The 25,465-nt window shown below is 34.4% G+C and overlaps 1 protein-coding gene across 2 annotated transcripts in view; it reads left to right on the top strand.

Moving 5' to 3' along the window:
- The window catches only part of LOC106881525 (dedicator of cytokinesis protein 1), a 179,104-nt gene that overhangs the window by 87,457 nt on the left and 66,182 nt on the right, over positions 1 to 25,465 (top strand). For both annotated transcript variants that reach the window (XR_008263483.2, XM_014931942.3), the window contains exons 4-13: positions 4,075 to 4,171; positions 5,445 to 5,534; positions 5,917 to 5,972; positions 9,674 to 9,761; positions 10,460 to 10,492; positions 14,172 to 14,320; positions 15,117 to 15,198; positions 19,388 to 19,451; positions 20,054 to 20,125; positions 22,241 to 22,316. Coding sequence is in view for 1 of the 2 variants with exons in the window: in XM_014931942.3 (XP_014787428.1) it covers positions 4,075 to 4,171; positions 5,445 to 5,534; positions 5,917 to 5,972; positions 9,674 to 9,761; positions 10,460 to 10,492; positions 14,172 to 14,320; positions 15,117 to 15,198; positions 19,388 to 19,451; positions 20,054 to 20,125; positions 22,241 to 22,316 (807 nt within the window). In the remaining variant the exon portion in view is untranslated. The remainder of the gene's footprint in view (positions 1 to 4,074; positions 4,172 to 5,444; positions 5,535 to 5,916; positions 5,973 to 9,673; positions 9,762 to 10,459; positions 10,493 to 14,171; positions 14,321 to 15,116; positions 15,199 to 19,387; positions 19,452 to 20,053; positions 20,126 to 22,240; positions 22,317 to 25,465) is intronic.

Below are 25,465 nucleotides of genomic sequence, written 5' to 3'. Positions count from 1 at the left end.
ATGAATCTTTAAAATATTACACTAAATATGCAGGAAAAAAATTCTTTGATATTTCAAATTATTTAAGTTTAAAAATAAGTGTGTGTGTGTGTGTGTGTGTGTGTGTGTGTGTATGTGTGTGTGTGTGTGTGTGAATGAAAGAGAGAGAGGGTGATTTTCTTGGAAGTTGTTTCCACTCCTGACAATATAACAGCTGTGTTACAGAGAGATATTATTTATCCTACATTTGCACAGATGCATTCTCAGGAGAATTAGAACAAAAAATAAGAAGATAAATAATAAATAAACAAAAAAACTAAGCAAAGTGCAATCCCAGGGAAGAAACTGACATATTTGAAACAAAAAAAAGAATCTTTATTCTTTTCCTCTCCTTCCTTATCTTCTTTGAATAGTTGAAAGGAAAAAGTGAAAGACAACTGGGTTAATAAACATATCGATTCTCTTTCTGTAGAATCTAGCAACTCTGACTTTGCCTGAGCACTTTGTAAGTCATCATCATTTTAATGCCCACCTGTCTGTGACTAGTGTGAGTAGGATAGGTCTTCTGTAACTACCTCAGTAACTAGCAACTATATTTAGTGAACCATTTGGGCAGTTCATCAACTTAATTTAAGTGATACTTCTACTACTAACTATCCTGTATATCTAGCATAGCTCACGTCTTATATATGTTATTATGTCATAGGTTCCACTGCATTCTTTGTATATTCATTGCTTGTTTTGTTTTGCTTGATCAAACTCTTACTGAATTCTTATTACACCTGATTAATTCCCAAATATCACTGTGATTTTATATTGTCACTTACTAAACCAGCACATTAGTCTTTTCCATGTTGATCTTCAGGCCTTTGAATAATGTCTGCAACATTTTTGCAACATTTCAAAAGGTCCTGATATGAGAACCATATCATTAACAGTTCCCAAACACAACCATTCTTGAAGTTGGGTTATAGTTCAAGAATTATTATGAGCAGAAAAGCACTAGACATTAATTAATTCATCATCACGATCATTTAATGTTCATTTTTCAAGCTGCCATGGGTTGGATGGTCTAACAGGAGCTAGTAAGGCCCCATTGTCTGTTTTGGCATGGTTTCTATGGCTAGATGCTCTTCCTAAAGCCAACCTCTTTACAGAGTGTACTGGGTGCTTTTATGTAGCACCAGTTCTTTTTATATGGCACCAGTGCTTTTTTACATAGTGCCAGCACCAGTGTTCTTTACTTGGTACCAGCACTGACAGCATCACCAAGTAACTTGGAAGCAGGTAGTTGTTGGGGGGAGTAAGGGGAGTTTGTGCCAGCTGATGAGATATTAGAGGATAGAGGTATAGAATACTCCAGTTGAAAAAGAAAGGAGGGTGAGTTAGAGAGTAAGATAAAGAGATCAATAATGCAAGAGATGATGGCAAAGATATGTCAGGACATGCCCTCAAGGGGCATTAGGAGTGGTGAGAATAATTGGGGTGATACAGAAATTTAGACTGGTTGGATGGACAAGATATAGGTGACTGAGGCAGATGATGGAGTGAAATGTAGAAGAGGCTGGGGGAGCAGGGTTGGGTAGGTGTGTGAGGGCATTGAGGGTGATAGCAGAAAAGCGAAGTGTTAATGATGGAGAACAACACAAGGGAGAGAAGGCACAGAAAGGAGGTGATTGGTAGAGACAGCAGGTGGGGGAAGATAATGGGAAATGAAAGCATTTCAGCATGAAGAAGGAGGTAACTGAGAAAGCAGGAGAATGTAGTATGCACCTGTTCTGCTTTCAGGTGATGTGAGTTAGGGTATGAAAGGTGTAGGAAAATGGTTGACAAGGCAGAGTGGATGCAGGTGGGTTGGGGCAAGCTCCTCACAGACAAGCATTATCCAGGATGGTTAAGGATATCAATTCTGCTGTGGTGGATGTCTTTTTCAGTACAGCAAGGCACCCGATATCTGTCCTTTATCTCCTTTGTAAAGCTCAGGATCTTGAGATTAGCCTTCAGTATTTCATCCAATATCTTTCTTGGTCTCCCTCTTCCACAAGTTCCATCCACTTTAAGCAATCAGCACTTCTGTATGTAACTCCACATTCATATGCATTACATGACTAAACCAGTGCAGTCTTCTCTCTTGCACACTGCATCTAACTCTTAGGTCTAATTTTTCTCTCAATCCACTTACACTCTGTCTCACATGTATTGCACATCCAGCAGAGAATACTAGCTTCATTTCCCTGTAGTTTTTGCATGTCTTCTGCATTAAGGGCCCACCCTTCACTGCCACGTAATATTGTTGTTCATACACATGCATCATTCAACCTTCTTTTCACTCAGGGAGAGTGACCTTTGGTTGCCAACAGAGGCAAAAGGTATCTGAATTTTCTCCTTCTTATTCTTATTCTAGCAATTACACTTTTGGTACATCTCCCTCGCTGCTGATCAAGTCCTCTAGGTTGCAAAAATTATCCATTATCTCTAAAGAGCTCTGGGGCATTTGCGAAAATCTATTTCTCATATATCTGTAGTCTTTATGGCTCCTGTGCATGTTCCGCATACAACACTTCTTTCTCTCTTACTCTTCCTATTATTCCATTGCACCTCTTGTGTGTCCATAGCTAACACTGTATGCCTTATGGAATTACTGTCTACACTTTTCCTACATATTCAGTAGGGCCATTTACCCAATGCGGGTAGGGTCTTGACTAATTTCCTGCTTACTAGGACCTTGGTCTTTGCTAAGTTAATCTTAAGGCCCTTTGATTCCAGGTTTTGCTTCCACACCTGAAATTTCTTTTCTAGTTCTGTTACAGAATCTGCTGTAAGAGCAAGATTACCAGCATATAGCAGTTCCCAGGGGTAGCCGATGTTAAAGTTTTGTTATGGCTTTGGAGACAATGATGAATAGGAGGGGACTGATAACCAAGCCTGACAAAAACGCCTGCCTGCACACTAAATTCATCACTGTACTCCTGGTTAACTCTCACCTTACTAATAGAACCTCTGTACATGCCTTGCACAGCTTTCACAAGACATTTGTTTACCCTCAGCTTTCTCTGAGCCCACCATATCACACAGCTAGGTACTCTATTGAAGGATTTCTCCAACTCAACAAATGCCAAGTACAATAGTTTATTCTTCTGCAGTTGCCTGACTATAATAACAGTGTCGTCAGTGCTTCTCCCTGGCACAAAGCCAGACTGCATTTCATCTTATCTGATTCTGTCTCTAATTAATTGGGCTATAACTTTTCCTGTAACTTTCGTAATTTGGTCCAGCAATTTGATGCTGATGTAATTACTTCTGTGTACCTTTGTGGCACCAGTCATTGGGGAGGACATCTTCCTGATTAATTATGCGGGTTACTAGACCCTATCCTATTCTACCAGATATGGGTGTCCTGCCTTCTCTACTTTTTCCTGTGTATCATTTATCTCACATTCTGTTGTAAACATTTTTTTAAAAATTACTTTTGCATTCTTTTATTTTTGCCTTTCTCTGCTCAACTAACTTAAGCTGTAACTTATCCATTATTTCTCCTTTTTGTTATTTAATTAATTACTGAAGTTTTAATCACAATCCATAATTTCTATTTGAACTACAGCTATTGTCAGGATTGTGTAATTGATAGTATGTAAAACTATTATATTGTCAATCAGTTGATCTTTTCAGTGCTGCAGCTGCTGATAGTATTGTGTAATGCCTATTATATATAATTTATTACAGTAACTCCTGTTTATGTGTTAAAATGAAATGGAAGGAAGTTGTTCTTATCATTTATTAATCTATTTTTCTTTTAAGCCCATAATACCCTCACGCATATATTTTATTTATGTACCAATGTTATATTGCAGTAGAATTATTACTTTATAAAAGCCCCATTTATCATGGAAGAAATTGTTGTTTTTACACACTGAGGGTTGGATCTTTACTTTCACTTTGCTACATTTATAGCTAGAAATACTGCTAATTTCTTCAAAAACATTTATGACCATATAGAGGACAAACATATTGAGGATAGTTCCACAATTTTATACTATTCTTGTCATGTTATGTATTTCTGTTGACTCTTTTTCTTTTTATTTTTGCTCATTACAGATGTCAAGAACTCATTTACACAGGTGAACCACCAATTGTTGCAGAGATTACAAGTGTACTTCAAGAATGGAGTAACATAATGTATCAACTTTATGAGGTATATTACCATCTGTGTTCTGGAATCACTGAAAATATATCTTAATTTAATACATTTAACAGATTAGATTTTTAAAACTTTTTGCGCAATTTGAGTATAGTTGAAACAAATCTCTTTAGTCTCAAACTTCATAACAAGAATGAACAATACACTACATTCTTATTGTTTTTGATAACCTTTCATGAAACACACACAATCAAGTCTGTGTCTCTCTCCAGAGGGTTTTGCCTAAAACAGTAGAGTTATCTTTTTCCTCATAGCATAAAGTGGACATTAAAAATTGAATAATGATAAAACAATGATACTCTTCCTCTTTCTATCTACCCACTCTATCTCATTTTCCTCTTCTTGTTTACCTGAACAAATGTACACACTCTAGATTATTGAGTACTATATATATAGTAAGCCTGATTTCATTTTAAAATACCAATGAAGTATAATACTTCTGACAGTTAAATCCATGCTATACATCTAGTCAAACTGAATTGATATATATGTATATGTATGTGTGTGTCTGTACACACACACACACACACACTCATACATATATGTGTATGGCTCAGTAGTTAGTGTCAGGCCCACAATCATGAGGTAGTGAGTTTGACTCCTGGATCGGGCTATGTATTGTGTTCTTGAGCAAGACACTTTATTTCACATTGCTCCAGTTCACTCAGCTGTAGAAATGTGTTGCAATGTCCACTGGTGCCAAGTTGTATCAGTCTTTGCCTTTCCCTTGGTGTGGAGAGGGGAGGTATGCATAGGTAACTGCTGGTCTTCCACAAAACAACCTTGCCCGGACTTGTGCCCGAGAGGGGAACTTTCTAGGTGCAATCCCTGGCCACCTTCTGTCAAACCATCCAACCCATGCCAGCATGGAAAGCGGACATTAAACAATGATGATGAGATAACTCAAATTATGCATGCACTTTAAATCTAAGCTATAAAGTTATAAAACCACTGCTTTCAATGTATTGTAAATTTCAAAAAAGAAAGATTTTATGAAACAATAATGAGAGAAAAAAAAGTTGTGTACTCATGTTTGGAAATCTGTTTCCTTTCATTTATGAAGAAAACATTTAATGCAAAACAATATTTAATAGTAGTTAATGTGTGAAGCCTCATCAGCAACATCACTTAAACATTCATTTCCGTACAGAAGTTGTTTGGATCTGCAGGGCTGCAAATCCCAACATCAAAAACAAACTTGCCCCTCCCTTCCCTTCCCCCCCCCCCTCTCTCTCTCTCATCTGTCTTGTCTTATCTTTGGCAACAGAACTGTGATGAAAAATTCCTCGACATCCGAAATTCAGTACTAGATTTAATGGAATGGCGGAGTAAGATTTTATCCCAAAAAATGACTGTGGTAAGTAATCAGTTTTTAGTTTACAGTACACATGTTTAATGACAGGGAGGGGGAGGGTATTTACTTTTGTCACTTTTTTTCTTCATAGATTTTATTTCCCAGCCCAGTTTTTCAATATGGATGCAATGGTCTCCTAATACTGTGCTTCAGAATAATTAATAAATTCTAGAAATTCTAAAAGATTTCCTGGAAATAAATAGTAATTAATTGTAGGAAATGGTGAATATTAAAAATTACTCCATACAGGAAATTGTAGAAATTTATAATGCTAAACATTTAAGTTAAGAGAAAGACAAAAATGTCTATATTTTTTAAGTTCTACCAGTCCATTTTGTATTTGTCTTGTGACCTATCTTTTTTTTTTTTTTTTTTTTTTTTTCAGGATGAGTTACGTGATTTGAAGCACAAAGCCACCTCTAAAATCGATTGTGGAAATGTGTATGTATCATGAGCCTCAATTTCTTTTTAGTTTTCAGTTTGTGTATGATTGTTTAACCTTATCCTAGCATTATTAGTTTACATCATTTTGGTGTTAATTGTGACTTGGACAAGAATAGCTGCAAACCATAAACTTCATTTGCAACTGAGTCAAGCAGCTGTCACACATTTATTGTGTTGCTGTAAAGTTGGAAAGTCTTCAGATTTACAAAAGAAATGAAGTTTTGTGAAATCCATGTTTTTGTGAAACATGAAAACTGTGTAAATGAAGCAGTTTTCATTGGCTATTGAAACTTATTCACTGACCTATTTTGGTAAGAACTTAACTGTTGTACTACAGAGCTTGACAAATAAAAACAAAAAGGGGTGGTGGAAAAAAAAAAAAAAAAATTCTTCATCTTATATCCTGAAAGAGAATTGTGTTGATAAGATATGGAGTCACAATGGCTGAGTGAATAGTGTTGGTTTCCTCAGTCAAATACTTTTAGAATTCACACCATATCACTAGAGCTGTTCTGTATCACTTAGTTAAATAAAAATCTTCGAGTAATAATTTACTTAACTACTTAGGAAAGCATTGAGAAATAGGACACAGACATGAGCTTTGACATGACTTCAGCTTTTAAGTAGCTGGAAAAACTTATTACAGAGTAAACTTCATGCTTCTTGACTGAATTAAATTCCACATGAATCTAGCTTTTAATTTTAGGGATACAATCATACAGATATTTTGTTGTTGTGGTTATTTTTTCTTATTAAGTTGGACAATGACTGGCAGATTCACGAGTAAGGTGGTATTCAGTTGTGTCATTTTGCATTATGAGTTCAATTCCTGCCAGGAATAACTCTATCCTTAATATGTGTGTGGTAGGTGAGGACAATAAAAGAAATATCAGTTAAATACTGGGCTCTATATATTTGACTTTTGTGACGTTGTGCATATGTTAGAAATCATTGGTATTAAATAACCCAGGTCAGGTCTACCTGGTATACATTATTAGCATGAAAATAGCAATTCAAACAGAACAGCAGCCAAGCAACAGGTCATGGCAAGAGTTTAGTGTTTTTGTTCTGGATGATGTCCAAAGTAGATTGTTCACTTGATTGGAAAATCTTGTTGCATTAGCATTCTTTAACTATCACCTATCCTTCATCTTGTCTACTATTACACAATGATCTCTGCTTCTCTGAACTTGTTGACAATATGCTAGGCCACATCTTCCACTTAAACCTATTTCTTGTACTTACCACTTCTCTTTCTCTTGCAATATACTTTTATATTGTGTCTTCCCCATAACTACTATCCAGTATGCAAGAATTTAGCAACCAAACTTCTCTGACCATCTCAGTCTGCTCCACTACTGATTTCAAACTTCTTTTGATTGAGTTTTTAAGCCATTCACTTATTCCGTCGGTTACAACAACGAGGGTTTCAGTTGATCTGATCAACAGAACAGCCTACTCGTGAAATTAGCATGCAAGTGGCTGAGCACTCCACAGACACAGTGTGTAACAAGGCTGGCCCTTTGAAATACAGGTACAACAGAAACAGGAAGAAAGAGTAAGAGAAGGTTGTGGTGAAAGAGTACAGTAGGGTTTGCCACCACCCCCTGACTGAACCTCGTGGAACTTTAGGTGTTTTCACTCAATCAACGCCCAGTCTGGGAATCGAAACTACGATCTCACGACTGTGAGTCCGCTGCCCTAACCACTGGGCCATTGCACCTCCACCATTCACTTACAGGCTTCTATCATAAGGTGGACATTTTCTAATACCATGGTGAGATTGTCACTGCACGCACGCACGCACGCACGGCACATCAAATTTATGGACCAAGTTATGACAGGAATAGAAATAGCTGAATCACAGCTAATTAAGAGAATTAGCTTAAATGAGATGCAATTCAAATATGTACCAGGGCAAGATTCCTCCAATGCCCTTTCCATAATTAGACAACTAGGTAAGTGTAAGCTGCAATACCTTGCATGGACTGACTTGGAAAAGGCCTTGAGCAGAGCGCCATGCTCTGTAGTTTGATGAATGGATGTAGATGAATAGTTTGTGAGAGTTGTGCAAGCTATGGGAACAGCCGTTGTGAGCAACAAGTTCAGGGTGCAATTAGTTTGCATGTAGGTGTCCATTAGGGCTTAATTTCTATCCCACTCTTGTTTATGGTTAATTCCCTAGGCCAAACAGAAGAGTTTAACTCTTTTCCATTCTATGTATCATATATAATACACATTCCGATATTACATAACAGCAATATTCTTATTGTGTTGTTAGAAATTTATTTCTATTAGAATGTATGAGCTATCTTTGTCTCTACACAAAGCTTATTACAAAAATTTAATGTTATTCATCAAATAAATTCTGTTGTCAGTTATTCTGATACAAAATTTTATTTTAAATTATTTAAAAATCATTTTATTCTGATATAGAATAAAAATGCAATGGTAATACATTTCTTGGCCCTACAGGTGCAGCTTCTCTTACCTACTGTTGGGTATGTCTTTTGTGTTCTAAATCTTTTTTCAAGAGATTCTGAGCTATATGAATCAGCTGAAGTCACATACTGATCTTCACTATCATTACTCAAATCTTCTGACGTATGAAATCTATCTGGAGTTGTCATATAACTTTTATCTAACCTCTTTTAACACATGTTTTATAAATTACATGATTTTATTTTTCTGTTATGTCAATAAAAGGCAAGAAAACCCCTTGGAAAGGTGAAGAGTTAAGATTAACTTTCTGGGAGACCTCCTGTACAGCAATAACCTAGTTCTTGTAGCTGAATTTGTTGAAAAATTAGAAAAGAAATTCTAAATATGGAAGCAAATCCTATATTTGATAAATTTCAAAATAGACCTAGAAAGAACAAAAGTGATAGTTAGCAAGAAAGAAGACAGTTTTCTATACTGCCTTCAGGTAAGTCACCAGATTTAATATATTAAAAAGGAACATGTGAAAAATCTGTACTGTAAACTATAGATGCACAAGAAATATGGTGACATCACAGGCAGGTGACATGTAGCAAACACTTAAGAATAGTTAGCAGTATAGAGAACCCATGAAATTAATTCTTTCAGATACCTGGAAAACTCCAAAGAAGTAGTTGGCAGCTTCTGTTAGACAGGTGAACTAAGAAATAGTGAATAGCATGTTCTGAAAACATAGAAGCCAGAATAAGGAGGAAATGGGAAGAGTTCATGGAATAATTATTGCCTCTAATAGCAGTAGAAAATTTCCCTCTACAAGTGAAGGACATATTGTATGATGCTTGTGTATGAAGGGCAATATTGTATGATAAATAAACATGGGAATTGAATGTAGATGATGTATAAAGGCTGGGAAAAAATGCAATATGTTCTGATGGATGTGTAAAATTAGTTTGCTTAAATAATGGAGTGAGAATGACCCAAGAGCAAATAGGGAATTAGATGTAAGAGAAAAGACTGCATTGGTACTGAAGGATGACAGTTGAGTAAAGAAGTACCAAGATCCAAGTGGAAGGAACTTGTAGAAGAAGGAAACATAGTGAAAGCTTAATCTCAAGATGCTGATCCTCATCAAGAAGGTGCATACCCTTTGTAATGTCTGCTGACTGAAAATGACATATATATTGTTTTGTGTGTGTGTGTGTGTGTGTGTGCATACGCATCACACCTGACATGTTATTTTACATTTTTTTTTTCAAAAGTTCCTTAAAGATGGACCTTGTGGTGCGTGATGATGAAGGAAATATTATTGATCCTCAGAAAACCAGCACTGTAAAGATTTATCGTCAGGTGAGTCCTTGATTTATATGTCATTATAAAATATTGTCTACTTTTCTTTTACTAAAGCATTTGGCTTCTTTGTTACCTCAAAATCAAAATATTTTTTTTATACCCTCTTTATTTGCTTACCAATTTTGTCAAAATTGCACTGGTGCAAAATAAGTCTATGATCTGAAACTTGATTGACAGAAATGCCAGACTGAAGGTAAACCCAGATCAAATCCAAAAAAACTTGTAGCAATTTATATTTTTCTGGCTACTGATATGAAGTCTGTTACTAAAGAATGTAGTGCTTGAATTGATAGAAAACTAATAGACATCACAGTGGTTTAGTATACAGTAGAAAAATATACATTAAAACACTTATCTCTCAGGGACATCCAATATGAGATTTTGTGTTGCTGGACTGAAGTATCAACTTCTCACATGATTTACAATTTTAATTTCTTTAATGACATCCCAACATTTATTTATTCCAGCAATTTTTTTTCCCCTCACATGACAAAATTTTGCAAACTGTCTCAAAATTTAAACTACATTGAACATTTTTAAGGAGTTCCACAACTTTGCCTCTCCTTCACATAACTGATAGACCATGTTTACATACATATTTAACTTATACAGTATCCATCTCTTTGGAGTTCTTAGAGAAACAACAACAAAAAAATTGTTTTTATATAACTTGTATTTTTCCTTGTATTTTTCAGCATGTTCTTGCAGCTAAAAGAATCCAAGAAAATGTAAGTGAATTAATTTATCAACTCTATCTACAGTACATCTGATAATGCATAGTTTTTCTACAGTCAAAATACTCCCAAATTGATAGCATCAGTTAAAGGGAGTGTTGTTGCCCTTGTAAGATTCCTTAGGTTTTAATAAACATATGGTCCTTCTACCTCTCTTTTTTTGATGTAGCCTAAACCTAGGAAAAACATCCTGAATTTATCTTATCTCTCTTTCTCTCCATTCCCATAATTTTAGCAAACTCCTCTGTCTAGCTTCCTTAAATTTCAACTCCATGCATAATTTTCTTACTAATACCTTGTATTCATATTCCCAGTGGATCATGTTCAACTAATGTATTTTCTCCTTTAATCTACACATGCTAATTCCTTTTGGTATTATACTGCTTATGTGTTTGAACTTTTCATACATTATACAGTTTGAAGTTTCTAAGTTTCTATGTGTATGTGTGGGTATAATTATATTTGTTGAATCATTTGCTTAATTTTTAGATTATCTGTCTCAGAGACTTAAATAAAACTGAAAAATATAGGAACTGTGAGTTAGAAATTGTTGAACATCAGAATTAACCTTTATATTATTTAATTTCGGCTCTCTAAGCTTTGAATTCTAGTCAACTATCCCAGAACCTACAAAAATAAATAGTCTTGTGCCTGTCTATTTTAAAGAAATCTGTACATTCTGAGATAAAAGTTTTTAAAAAGTGAACAAATCAATATATTTCTTTCTCTTTTTTTTTTTCAATAAAATTTTTTTTTTTTTCTAACAGAATAATTGAGATTCATTAAAAAACTCTATTTAATTTATCTCAAAATCATTACCTATTCTGGTTATTCAAGTGCACAGCAAAGCACTTTAGGTTCACTGAATATGTGAATTTGAAGGCTGAAGAGTTATAGTAGAAAATTTACTGATTATACTTACTAATCAGGCTACATGAATTACATTGATCTTTTAGTCAAGATAAGATACTAATTACCTCACTTGAAAATAGTTCCTATATTTATTTTACTGCTGTCTGTACTGCATAAAATATACTTTTCAGTTAATACAAATACAAACTTTTGTAGTAACATCCAGTCCATATTAAGTAACAATAACAAATGTAAACGTGTTGCAAAAGAGAGTAAAAAAACCCCCACATAAGTAGCTTCTATTTGTATCAAAATCTGCTTAGTCAGAAATAAAGCTTTTTTTTACCTTTCTTGCTCTTATTGGCTTTTAGTTCAAACATAGAAATTCTACGCAAATGTTTGCTATAAACAAGATTTGCTTTTGTTTAGCCTTATGTCTTTTTTTTTTAAAGATAAGATGTGGTTGAAGCAAGATTTGGTTACTATTTTTAGCAGGTTCATTGATCATCTTCCATGGTCTTGAGTAAACTGCAACCATTGAGACTTTCTACATGGCACACCAACAAAAAAAATTACCTTTATTATTAAAAATTTTTTTTTTTAGTAGCATGATCCACTTGAATATGAACTGTGTTTCATATGGTTCACTTCTCATGAAAGGTTGCTTATGCCTGATCTAGCATAAGATTCCTTTGTTGGCTTGAAATGAAATATGTAACAACATATTGATTTATTATCTTAACACAAATATACAAAATTTTAAGTGATTTCTGTATATTTTGTTGAATTTACACCTATTTAAACTTGGTACTTATTTTATCAACTGTGGATCAATGAATGGAAATCAAAGTTAGCTTTAACAGATTTGAACTCTGAATGTGAAGAGACTAAATTAAATGTTATAAGACATTCAGACTGGAACTTAATTGCTTTAAGATTGTCTATGTTGTAAACACTCAAAACTTCCTTTAATTATACAACGCTTCCACTGCTTACTGCAGTAGGTTAGTCATTATTTACAGCTTCACAACAAAGTGAATTGAACATTGTAGCACCATTAACAGGAGACAAATTGCCAACCCTTCGGACTTGGTGTATAACAAATCTTCTTGTAATTCAATTCCCTGTCTCTAAACATCTCCCGTCACATTCTTATGGAACATCCCCTTCTATCCCCTCTGTTCTATCTCCCACTCACTGTTCCCTGTGAGTAGGTCCCAATGCATTTCCAACACTATTTATTTTTCTCTCTTATTCTAACTGTCTCTCTATCTTTCTATCTCTCCTTCCTTTCCTTTCGTTTCCTACTGGGCTAGCTAAGTATTTCCTTTATAGTAAGATACCTACCTATTTCTATCCCTCTATTATACTCTATTATACACTCTTTCTCCCAGCTAAGAGGTTTTTGTCTCACAAGTTACTTGGTGACCCCACTGGTGTTTGTGCCATGTAAAAGAGCACCAGTGCTGGTGCCACATAAAAAAGCACCCAGTACACTCTGTAAAGTGGTTGGCATTAGGAAGAGCATCTAGCCTTAGAAACCATGTCAAAGTAGACAGTGGGAGTTGGTGCAGCTTTCTGATTTGCCAGCCCCTGTCAAACTGTCCAACCCATGCCAGCATGGAAGACAGACGTTAAATGACGATGACAGCAGCAACAACAACGTTGTCACCATCAGGAAATTTCAAATATTTTTAGGTATTGTTTTTAGCTGAATTAATATCAAATGTCTGTGTTTTGATTTTTGGAAGATGGTTATTCTTCTGCTTGTTCCTCTACCATATTTTAACCTTTCCACACCTAGTTTAAAGCCACCCACCTCCACTTTCCCCTCTGACTCCCCTTTTAGTATCAGGAGCTTTTTATCCCCACCTTTTCTTCTTTTCTTGACTTGCAAGTTTACATAGCAACCTCACTAGTTCCATTGGCATGAAAAAAGGCACCCAGTACACTCTGTAAAACAGTTGGCATTAAAAAGAGCATCCTGGCTATAGAAACCATGGTAAAGCTGACATTGGAGCTTCACATGGCCTTCTAGCTTGCTAGATCTTTTCAAACCATCAAACTCAACATCAACATGAAAATTGGATGTTAAATGATAACAGTGTTGTTTATTTTGAATTTTCTTTTTAAATATGCAAGCACTGAAATTGTTAAAATACTTTTTTTTTGGTACTGTTATAATAGAAATAGTTTGTTTGATCTCTTGTCACCTCGTCATGTCAGTGCAGTGATTCCTGTAAGGTTTTTTTTTTTTTTTTTTTTTTTTTTTGGGTTAGGGGTTACTCTATCTTTTTTTAACGCCCATCTTTCTATACCAGCATAGTTAGGACATTTATTTTTGTGTTCTTAGTTTGCAGCTTTCTGGAGGATTTGGTTTTACGCCTGGATGCGATTCCTATTTCAACATCCCTCTGAGATCTCACCAATCTCAGAGGAATATGCAAGGCCTCCTCTTCAGAATCAATCCAATATAAAAAAAAAAGATTAAAACAAAAAGAAATTCATGTTGCTGGAATGGAGTCCATTGTCAGTGAAGAAGTTATGTTCACAGCTTGAAAATGACTCCGTGTTTTAAGTAGTTTGGTATGAACTGATGACTACGAGTCATTAGAAGCAGTACCTTTATCTCAGAACTTTTCTTTCTATCTTTAAATTTATAAACTGTAGTGTGACAATTTTCTCACAATACAAGAGTACAATATTTCTGGTAGAAACACTGCCAATCCTTGAATACTGGGCAAATGGATATAAATAGTGTGCTTAAAAATAAATTTTCTTGTTCTTCTATTTTTTTTTTTATTGCTTATGTTTTCATCAGAGTCGAAATTCCACTGAAGTAGAAGTGAAACCATTAATTCAACCAACATTTGGAGTGTACGTGATGTTGCGGAACTTTGTATGTCGAATTGGGGAAGATGCAGATCTGCTGATGAATCTCTATGATGAACAAACAGGAAACTTTATTAGGTAAGTTAATTATATCTCATCCAGGTAATGAAAAGCAAATGATGGATTGTTAGTGCTATGCAAATATTTTGGATAAAAAGCAACCTAGTCTTCTGATCAATTGTCCCAGTATAGTGCAGGAAATTAATTGATTTTGTGAAATGACTCAGCTAAACCAACTTTGATCAGTATTGATCAATAACTTATAATACTCAATTGTAAGTTATTGAATAGTCCATCCAGTTGTAATATCTAAATATGCTCACTGCCTATTTTTATATAGGCTGAATCAGACTTTCATATCAACATAGTAAATATAAATTTACTTGAATGAATTTACATAGTGCAAAAAAACACTTGTATCTTACTGGGGGGATCTTTTCATGCAGATAAATTTCTGTAGACCTCCTGTGTTTGCTTTTATAACAACATCCATCACTGTGTCATTTACCATAGATGCTTATTGATTGAGTGAAAATGCTGGTTTAGTGAGATTTTAGTGACATTGCTTTTGAAACCTAGTTTTTCTCTGAAATGTGGGCATATTACTCAATCAAATATTTATATGTAGTTAACATTCAGATATCATTCCAATTGTGACAATGAGTATATTATTATCATAAGTAAGGCTTGATATACAAGACCAACCCAGCACTTAAGAGAGAACTTTTTCAAAAGAAATTTAGCAACTCTGTTCCACCTATATACATTACCTGAGCATGTATTGCAGAATTTCAGGAGTTATTTTTGTTACAAATTATTTTTGTTTTGTTTTTTCCTTTAAGGTTTATACTTACTCTTTTATTTATTTTTCCAGTGAAAATTATGTTGTGAAATGGGGTAAAGAAGGAATGCCTAAAGATATAGATATGTTGAATAATTTCAGAGTTGTGTTCACAGTGAGTATCTGTTAATTCCAGAATAAGAAAATATTGTTAGGATTTTTTTATTTATTCAAAGTCTATTATGTATATTGAACATACTAAGTTTTAATGGGGAAAGAGTTTTGGGTTGACACCGAAGTTAATGAGAGCAAGCTATGCACTGTGTTGTTTCATGCTTAACAATCTTTTCCTATGTACTGCCTACTTTACAATTAACAGATTAAATGACATTTACTGAAGTTTAAAGAAAATTTTGATAAATTATTAAATAAATAATGTTTAAGTGTAAAGATTTCACAACTCAAATTCTGAAGGAAGATACTCTAGAATCTATTTGGACAAGCATATGTATAAGGTTGAAAACAAAAAAACTGTTTGGCTCAGCATATATAGACAAAGTGAAAAGGAAATGGGCCACATATTTTAGTATTTGTTGCATAAGTTTCCTTTTCATTAGTTGAGATAACGAAAGATTCCCTGAGGTACACTGATTTGACTTATGAGATCACTGTTCTAATCAGGCTCCATCTTTGCACACATACTAGTGATATATACTTTAGAGAATTTATTAGAATTCAAAAATCATAATATAACAATAATTTGCTCATAGTGTGTATGGTTTGATGCTTTTGGTAATCAAAGTTGTTATATCGTAAGATGCACCAAAACCATTAAAAGCAAGTTAGCTGATGTTGGTAAACATGGTTGTAATTGTTTCTTTTCTAAATTCTTCTTTAAGTCTTGGAATGTTCAGTTTCATTTACTTTTCTGCCATTGAATTTTGGTTAAATTGTCACACAGTCTTGATGGTTTCATGACCTCATATGAGTATGTTTGCCTGTTACATGACTCTGGCTTCAGTCACAACTATGATTTCATTGGCTTGACAGGTCTTCACAAGCACGGCATATCACCAAACATCTCAGTCACTTGTCATTGCCTCTATGAGGCCATAATCTATCATGTCTTATGCTGTGTGATGAAAGTAGAATTTATATTTTATTTGTAGTTTTTTCATATATGAAGCTGACATTAGTATCTGCTTAACTTTAATAACAACCATTACATAAGCTGATGTAGTCACATAAAAATGATGAAAACAATGGATTTAAGGATAACTGGTTCCTATGTAGTGGGTAGTGATTTTCTTCACTACTTCAGGGAGTGAAGGCCCTGCTTGACACGAGTCCCGGGCTCAGCTGGCTCCGGCTGACAGTACCCGGTATGGGCCCCTATCCAGAGTTACGGAAAGGAGACAACCTTCAAAGAAATCTGGAGTGGAGCCCCGTAGGTGGTTTAGTGTTTGACTCTGCACTCCTTTGGACTACATCAGCAAGGTCGAGAGAGGAATCCTGACGATTGGGCTACCCAGGATTTTCTTACATCTAGCCCAGGCCTGCGCAAAACTGGAGAGGACATGAAATTTAAAAACCAGACTGGATTAGTTTATGTGCAACTCCATTGTCCCCTGAAACAAAAGGATGCCAACAACAGGGTTCCTATGATTTGTTTGAGTTTTCTTTTTCTGAAAGGTAACATGCCAGTAGGTATGGGCAGTTTGAAAAATATTAATGTTTTTATGACAGCTAGATTTTGTCACTTTATGGGTTGAAGGGTTAAAATAATTCCTTAAATCATGAAAATGCTAAATTTTAAATGCAGTTAAATTACAAATTGAAAATAAGCTGATCTAAATATGAAGAATGTTTTCATGGTAGCACTGTTCTATTTTTGTAAGTATTGCCAGCTGTATTACATATGCTGTAGTGCATTGTATGTGTTTTTATAATGTTAAATAGTATAATGGTTCTGTTATATAATATCACAGCATGACAAATGTGTCTTATCCAGCTTATGCAGTGATTCATAGTATGACAGTTATAATGTATATAACATTGTATAGTAACGTTCTTATGTCACAATATAACTACTGTGCTCTGTGTTGTGTAGTGTCAAAATAGTCCCAGTTATCTTGCAATGTGTGTCACTGGGACCAAAGCAGTAAGCTGGCAGAAACGTTAGCACGTCGGATGAAATGCTTAGCAATATTCTGTCTGCTGTTACGTTCTGAGTTCAAATTCCACTGAGCTCGATTTTGCCTTTTATCCTTTCTGGGTCAATAAATTAAGTACCAGTTATGTACTGGGGATCGATCTAATCGACTGGCCCCCTCCCTAAAAATTTTGGGCCTTGTGCCTAGAGTAGAAAAGAATATTGCACAGTATTCACAATATCTGCCTATTATCCAGGCATGTCCTTGGCTACTACATGCCAAATTTTGTCAAAGTTGCTGTATAAAAATATATCGTTCTACCTATATCTATCTTGTTCTCTCTCTCTCTCACACACATATTTATAGAGAGAGAGATAGACATGCAGATAAACACGATTAGGCTTGATAATTATATATATATATATATATACAAAAACTAAATTTATTCAGAAGATAAACACATATGTACACATCTCTTGGTTGAAACCTGTACTAACTCCATGTACCTAGTCCTCGATAAAGACTTCAGAGTTTAAGTTCAAATCATTTAAACACTACTCTGTGTTTTCTATATTGAGCATCTCTAGATTTCATCTGTTGACTGTATGTATATCTATCTATCTATCTGTGTATGTGTAAATGTATTGTTTGATGTTGTTAATAAACTTGTAAAAAAAACAGCAGTACTGACAAGGTTTTGTGCATATCAGCTTATTCAACTGGTTGAATAAGCTTTTAAGGGCAAAACCTGAGCTTCCAGTTAAATCAATATTATGCATATATATATATATATATATATATATATATATATATATATATATATATATATATATATATATGTATAATGACAGTATATATAGCTATGTGTGTGTATTTATTATAGTATGTAAATTTTGTGTGTGTATAGTATTAATCATGATGAAAAAAATTAGTCAGAAATAATAGCATTTTTATTTATTTATACATAAATATAAAATGCCTTCAAATTTCACTAAGAATGAGTTGGATACTGCTAAATATTTTTATCTTCTTTTTTATGCTTGTGTCTAATGTTGGAGAGTCAATCTTTATCTCAGTGCTAGGCACCAACACATACACGAAAGAATATAAGATAACAGGGTTTAAGCAGTATTCCTTAAAAAATTCATAGACATATTATATCTGTGCAAATAAATATACCAACATTACTTCTGACTGATTTTTCTTTCTGCCATTATCAATATACTACCCTGTACACTACTAAGAATTTACATTTCTGTATATATATATATATATATGTATGTATGTATACACACACACACACACACACACACACACATACACACATATATGTGTGTATTTTTATGTTAAAATAATTTTTACATTAAATTGAAGGATTACTCAATGCATTTGGAACGTTACAAATAAATTTTTCTTTAACAAGAATAATATTGACAGTGACTTCAAAGTTTAGGCCTGCTAAGCCATCATCAGACAGTCTGATGATGGCATAGCTGGTCAAAACTTCAAAATCACAGTCAATAATATTCATGTTAAAGAATAATATATATATATATATATATATATATATATATATGTGTCATTGGTAAGTTTGATACTTCACAATGACTAGCAGTTTTACCCTGGTACAAGATTAGTCATGGGGAATTCCTGTGATCTCTGCAAAGTATTGAACATTTCAAATCCAATACTATATTTTTACATTTAAGTTCTGCATTTTGTAGAATTCACAGTAAATAATACAGTCTAATTGTGTGTGTGCATGCATGCATGCAGACATATTGCTTATAATTTTTAGCATTATTTGTGTGTGAGAGAGTGAGAGAAATATATGAAGGTATTTCATGTATTATGCTAAATGTAAAAAAAAAAAAAAAAAGTAGCTTCTAACTAAAGTTCATTATTTTCCTAAACTTCACTGTTGTTATTTATCCTGCCTTCATAACTTTAGTTTTTTTTTAACTGTATTACCTTGAGTATTATTGCTGTTACTAAGTTTCAGTTTATGTTTGATTTAATTCTTAAATATATATTCACAAACTTAAAAAGTGATAGATACACATTTGAGGCTATATTGCAGCTTACATGAATTAACGTCAACCATGAATTGAAACCAGTTCATTGATTCAGCTGAGAGCCTATACATCATTTCTTGATTTAATTTTATAAAAGAAAATTAAAATGAATTTCTTTCCTTTTCTTTTTTTCTAGGATCTTGGTTCCAAAGACAGACAACGAGAAAAAGTGTTCTTATTATTCCAGATAGTTCGAATTGGTAAGTGAATTATGGTAGGAATCAGTGAAATTGATTTAAATTTTGAACTCTATAAGACCAAATGTTTGTACTTGTATTCTGTTAATGAAAATTATATTAAAGCAAGTTAATAAGTTCTCTTGGCTTAAAATTTACAGTGTAGTTAAATACATACATACACACTTATTTGTATGTGTGTCCAAGACCTTTAGCATTTTTTTTTTTTTTTTTGCTGTACTCATTGCTAGCTCACACCTTACTGTCAGCACTCCTGTACATTACTTGTGTGACTCTCACAAGCCATCTGTTTGCTCCTAGCTTCCTCAGACACCATCTCATTACAGAATGAGGGACTCTGTCAAAGGCTTTCTCCAGGTCAATAAATACCAAGTACAATGGCTCACTGAGATTTCTATTTAATTATTTATCAGTAAGCAAACAATCTATTGGTAATAAGAAAGACACTAAGGTTTGAAATTTTAACTTGAGTCTTTTGATTAGATTATTTACCAGTGTATCAAAGCTTGCAGATTAAATGCAGCACATGTTTTACGAATATCAATGACTTAATTCTACATTTGCTATTTTAACTGTTAAAAAATATTTTATATTTCTGCTTGCAGGTACCATGGATCCTCGGGATATGGATAACAAAAAACAAACTCAAGGCTTACGGCGACCTTTTGGTGTTGCTGGTATGTGCATTTTCCCACCTACCTAATCTCTTATAACCACACTCACAATCTGTTGGGAGAACCTAAATATATTAGATAAACAGTAGTTGTCATCTGGTAGTCTTGTTTACATAGTCAGTAGCAATTAGCAGTAAAGATACTAAAATGCGTGGGGTGGATAGAATAATGTCAATGCATACAGATATATAAAGCATCTGAAGCTTCATTATGAAATCTAAAAAGTGTCATAAAGTCGTGTTTTCTAAAAACAGTTGACAAAGAGAATAAAATTCATAAATTTTCTATAATTATCCAATCGTATCTGTCACGTATAATGACTTTCTTGGTATTTCAGTTTTACTTTCTGTTCAGTTATATTTGCAGTTAATATATTGGAACAATATTTACCAACATATATATGTACCTTAATAGTGAGGCTTTTTATTAAGTGACTTTACTTTTAATGTAACTAAATAATGAAGAGGAATAAGGAAACATTTACTACATTAGCATTCTTTAATTTTTTTTTGCCGGCTTCAGCGATTAGACTGTGACCATGCTGGAGCAACACTTTCAAGGGTTTTAGTCAGTTATCAATTATTGTCAAATTTCTCAGCTTTTCTTTAAGTTATGACTCTTTTTAGGGAGTTACTTGCAGGTTGGGAGAAAATATATCAGAAGGAGTTCACTGCAGTATACACAAATACACACACACACACGCACACACACACACACACACATGATTGTCTTCTATACAATTTCTACTAAATTTCACTCACAAGATTTTTGTCAATCTGAGGTAATGTTAGATGACATTTGCCCAAGGTGCCTTGTAGTAGGATCAGACTTGAATGACATGATTGTAAAAGATGTTTTCCCATATGTGTTTATGTTAGAATATTTACAATTATATTCTAATTAGCAATTAGAAATGTCACATAAACTTACAATGTAATCATTTGTTTACATTGTAAACAAAGCAATTAGAAATATGTTCCATAAACATACAATGTAAGCATTTGTCTCTGTAAACCAAGTAAATTTTGCACATTGTTTCCAGATATCACTGTGACAGTTGAGTTTGCATAATGCATTTATATATTGTAGCTCCCTAAATATATTTCTGTACAATACAACTGGAATCTCACTGTCTTTGAGTGTTCTGCAGTAATGGTAAAACTTAAAGTAATCTTTAGATGGTATAATTATCTATAATTATCCAATCATATCTGTCACATATAATGACTTTCTTGCTATTTCAGTTTTACTTTTTGTTCAGTTATATTTGCAGTTAATATATTGAAACTGAGAAATTTGACAATAGTTGATAACTGACTAAAACACTTGAAAGTGCTGCTCCAGCATGGTCACAGTCTAATCACTGAAACTTAAAGTAATCTTTAGATGGTAGTGGCTAGGTAGGTTCTTTATGATAAAACAAAATATAAGCGCCTTCAAGATTGCCCTGATGGTACATACACCAGGCTTCTTATGAAGGCTTAAAACATATCATGGTGGGTGCAGAAAAACATAAAGGAGATTAAAAGACACTTTCCACTCATCTCTAGTATTGTTGCTCAATGGAGCGTTGACTTTACTAGCAACTGGTATTATGCTGAATAACAGGCCATAACAGATGTTACACTTAGGATTCTCTCATACTCTGATAGAGCAGTGGTTTTCAACCATTTTTTACATATGGACCCATTTGATTCTTATTTCACTCTACTAAACTATTTCATGTTTTAGAATATCCTATTATTTTTTTGTAACTAAATATTATTAGGAATTGTATAAAAAATCTGTTAAAATATTTTGTGTTGTAGATATATAACCAATTTAGTGCACATAAATTTTAACAGCAAAATCTTATATGGATCCTGGTTGAGAACCACTTTGATAGAGAATGAAGACCACTGAAGTATATTGATGTTATTGGTAGATAGCATGAGATTGAGGACTTACCAATGCTAATGGGGACAGAGATTCCTGGCATAGTGTATCTTACTCGTGACTGCTTCAAGAAGATCTTGTTAAAATTCTCTGTCAAAGAACATGTCTTGTTTTTGTTTTGTGTTGTGAATGTCATTGAGTGAAAACAAAAATTAACTGTTTTTCCTCCTCTTTCTTATTCAGCTATGGATGTTACTGCTTTCATTCAAGGCACACTTGAGTGCAATGAAGACACACAGCATTTTATTCATGTCCACATGTAAGTGAAATACAGTGTTTTAAGAATGTACATTATTTGAATAAATTGATAAGAAATACGATGCAAAAAATGAGACTGAAGTTGTGTATTGACACAGAATGAAGGTGAAGCAATGCAAGTCAAAGAAAATATAGAATGGTGTTGCTGATGTGAGATTTGCCTGAAGAACACAAAGCTAGCAGTAGAAACTTTTCAGTTAATAAGTTATCTAAAATTAGAAAAATACTTATTGATGTAATTGTCCCAACCAAACTAGTCAAGTCATGGCAGCTTGTTAAGAGATATAATTATCTTTATTTTAAATTGGGATATTTTTCCATATCTAACATGCTGATATTTTTGTGAAGTTAAAAGGTTTGCTTCCCAACCACATAGTTTCAGGTTTGGTCCCACTGCATGGTACCTTGGACAAGTGTCTTCTACTGTAGCCCTGGGTCAACCAAAGCTTGTAAGAGGATTTGGTAAGGGGAAACTGAAAGAATCCCATTGTGTATACATGTATGAATGTATGTTAGTTTTGATATTGTGTTAATAGTTGTTAACAAATGTCACTTCAGTGTCCTTCATTTCCAATTTTCCATGAAAACATATCTGGACATAAGGAAATATTGGAAAGAGGTGATGGTTGACAACAGGAAGGACATCCAACTGTAGAAAAGCTACCCCAGCAAATTCTGTTTGCCATTTTTGATCATAAAAAAAGTGAATGTTAAAATGATGATGAGGATGAAATGATGATACATACACCACACACGCGCACACACACACACACAACTTTTTGAGATTCATAAGAGGCTCGCATGACTTGAACTCAGACCTGGCAGTTCATGGAACATTTGTTAAAGCATAAAGTGCTTGTACTACTCACAGCTGTGAGCAGTACAAGCAATATTGACATCCTAGCTTTAGCTAGGTAGACAAGACCAGTAAGATTTAAATGATAAAAACTGGACAGCTGATCATCATCATCATCATCATCATCATCATCTTTTGAGGTCTGCTTTTTATGCTGGCATGGGTTGAATGGTCTGACTGAGAACTGGCAAGCCAGGAGGCTGCACCAGGCTCCAATCTGATCTGGCAAGGTTTCTATAGCTGAATGCCTTTCCTAACACCAACCACTCCAAGAGTGTAGTGGGTACATTTTACATGCCACCAGCACAGAGGCCAGTCAGGTGACACTGGCGACAACCACACTTGAATGATGCTTTTTACATGCCGCCGGCACGGGACCAGTCAGGCTGCACTGGCATCGACCATGCTCATACAGTGCTTTTTACGTGCCACCAGCATGGGAGCCAGTGAGGCGGTACTGGTATCGGCCATGACAATGATTTCACTTGACTCAACAGGTCTTCTCAAGCACAGTATATTGCCCAATGATTGAAAGGTACTTTTAAACAGGCCGCAACTTTTTTGTGGGGAAGCAACACTCTATCAATTCAACTATAATCAAATACCATTCTACAATTTGATTTTATTAAATCTGGAAAAATGAAAATCAAAGTTGACTCCCTACTAGTAGTCATGTATGAAACGACTTGGAGGTGTGTGTGTGTGTGTGTGGAGCAAGAGTTAGGTCCCTAGTCTCTTGGTCACACCTGGTAGTAACCCCAAACAAGAACTGATTCAAACCATGAATATCCCTCCAACAATGCCAGCATGGAAAACTCATGTGAAGGAATGATAATGATGTGTGTATCTTGTTGTATTGGGTCATCCATAAATAATGCAGTTTTTTTATACTTGTTTTATTTTTCAAAATTGAGATAAACAAATCTAAAATATACTCTCCTTCATTTTCTACAATGCTCTTCCATCTATCTGGTACATTTGCAAGGCCCCTCTTCCAAAATTCACTTGTCCGTGATGAAAAATACTCCTCCAGTACTGTTCTGATCTCATCTACAGAATTCATATTTTTTTCCATCCAAATTATTTTGAAGATTGCAGAATAGGTGATAATCAGATGGTGGCCAATGCCTGGCGAATATGGTGGGTGGGGCATCATTTCCCATTAAAATGCTCCAGCCTTTGGAATGTCATCCTCACTATATGTGACCAAGCATTATCCTGATGGAAGAACATCTTTCATCTTGAAACCAAAGATGGTCATTTTTCTTCTAGTGCTGACTTATGCTGCTTGGAGCTTTGTTATCATTTGGTTTGTGTTTAAAAGTTCAAAGTGGACTAAACCTTTCATATCCCACCAAACAGATAGCAATACCTTATGTGGGTGAAGACCCTCTTAAGCCCAAGGTGCCAGTGTTTCTCCTTTCCCTACCCACTCTTTTCAGTACTTGACATTTTTATAGAGAACCCATTTCTTGCGACCAGTCTCTATTCGGTTCAAAAAAGGTTTATTCATGAGACATGACAGCAAAGATGAGCACACATTCACTCTGCATGCAATTAGACTTGGAAAGTTTGTGAGGAACCCGTTGACCCAATTTGCTGACTTTTCCAATGGCACACAGGTGTTGATGAATAGTTGAATGACCAAATCCAAGCTTCTCTGCTAGTTCCTCATCAGTTATGATGGGATTTGGTTCCACCAGGGTTTGCAGGACATCCTCGTTCAGCTCTACAGATGTTCCAGAATAAGGCTCGTTTTCTAGGCTGTGGTTTCCAGCTCGGAATTTCTGGAACCATCTTGGACACTGGCTTACATTTGTTGTCCGATCCCCATATACTACATTAATATTCCTCACACTTTCCGTTGCATTGTTGCCTTTATTGAACTCATAAAGCTTAGCTTTGAAAAAATTACTGTTAAAATCAAACTGCACTCTTCAAAACTTACACAAAGAATAAAGACAAAGTAAAATTACTACCTGCTTTTATAGCAAGTTGATAAAGTTACTTTATCCTGCCCCACCCCCTCTGACTTTTCAAGCAATTGAAAAAAAAACGCATTATTTATGGGATGACCCAATATATTGACATAAATTTTGTTATATTTCCATCTCTCTGACAATATTTTAACTTTACATCAGTTTATAAAAACATGGTTTGTTACATATTCACTTGTAATAAATTTTCTCTCTCTGTCTCTGTCTCTCTTGTTGTGTATTAACTTAATGATATGGTTAGAGTTCCATAGCACTAGTTCTGATCTCCACCTTTTGCTGTAAAGCATTTGAGAAACA

The sequence above is a fragment of the Octopus bimaculoides genome, chromosome 2 (assembly GCF_046866305.1).
Source record: "Octopus bimaculoides isolate indiv1 chromosome 2, ASM4686630v1, whole genome shotgun sequence".
NCBI lineage: Eukaryota > Metazoa > Mollusca > Cephalopoda > Octopoda > Octopodidae > Octopus > Octopus bimaculoides.
The sequence above is the reverse complement of the archived record's forward strand: the minus strand, read 5'-3'. Positions and strand labels throughout refer to the sequence as shown.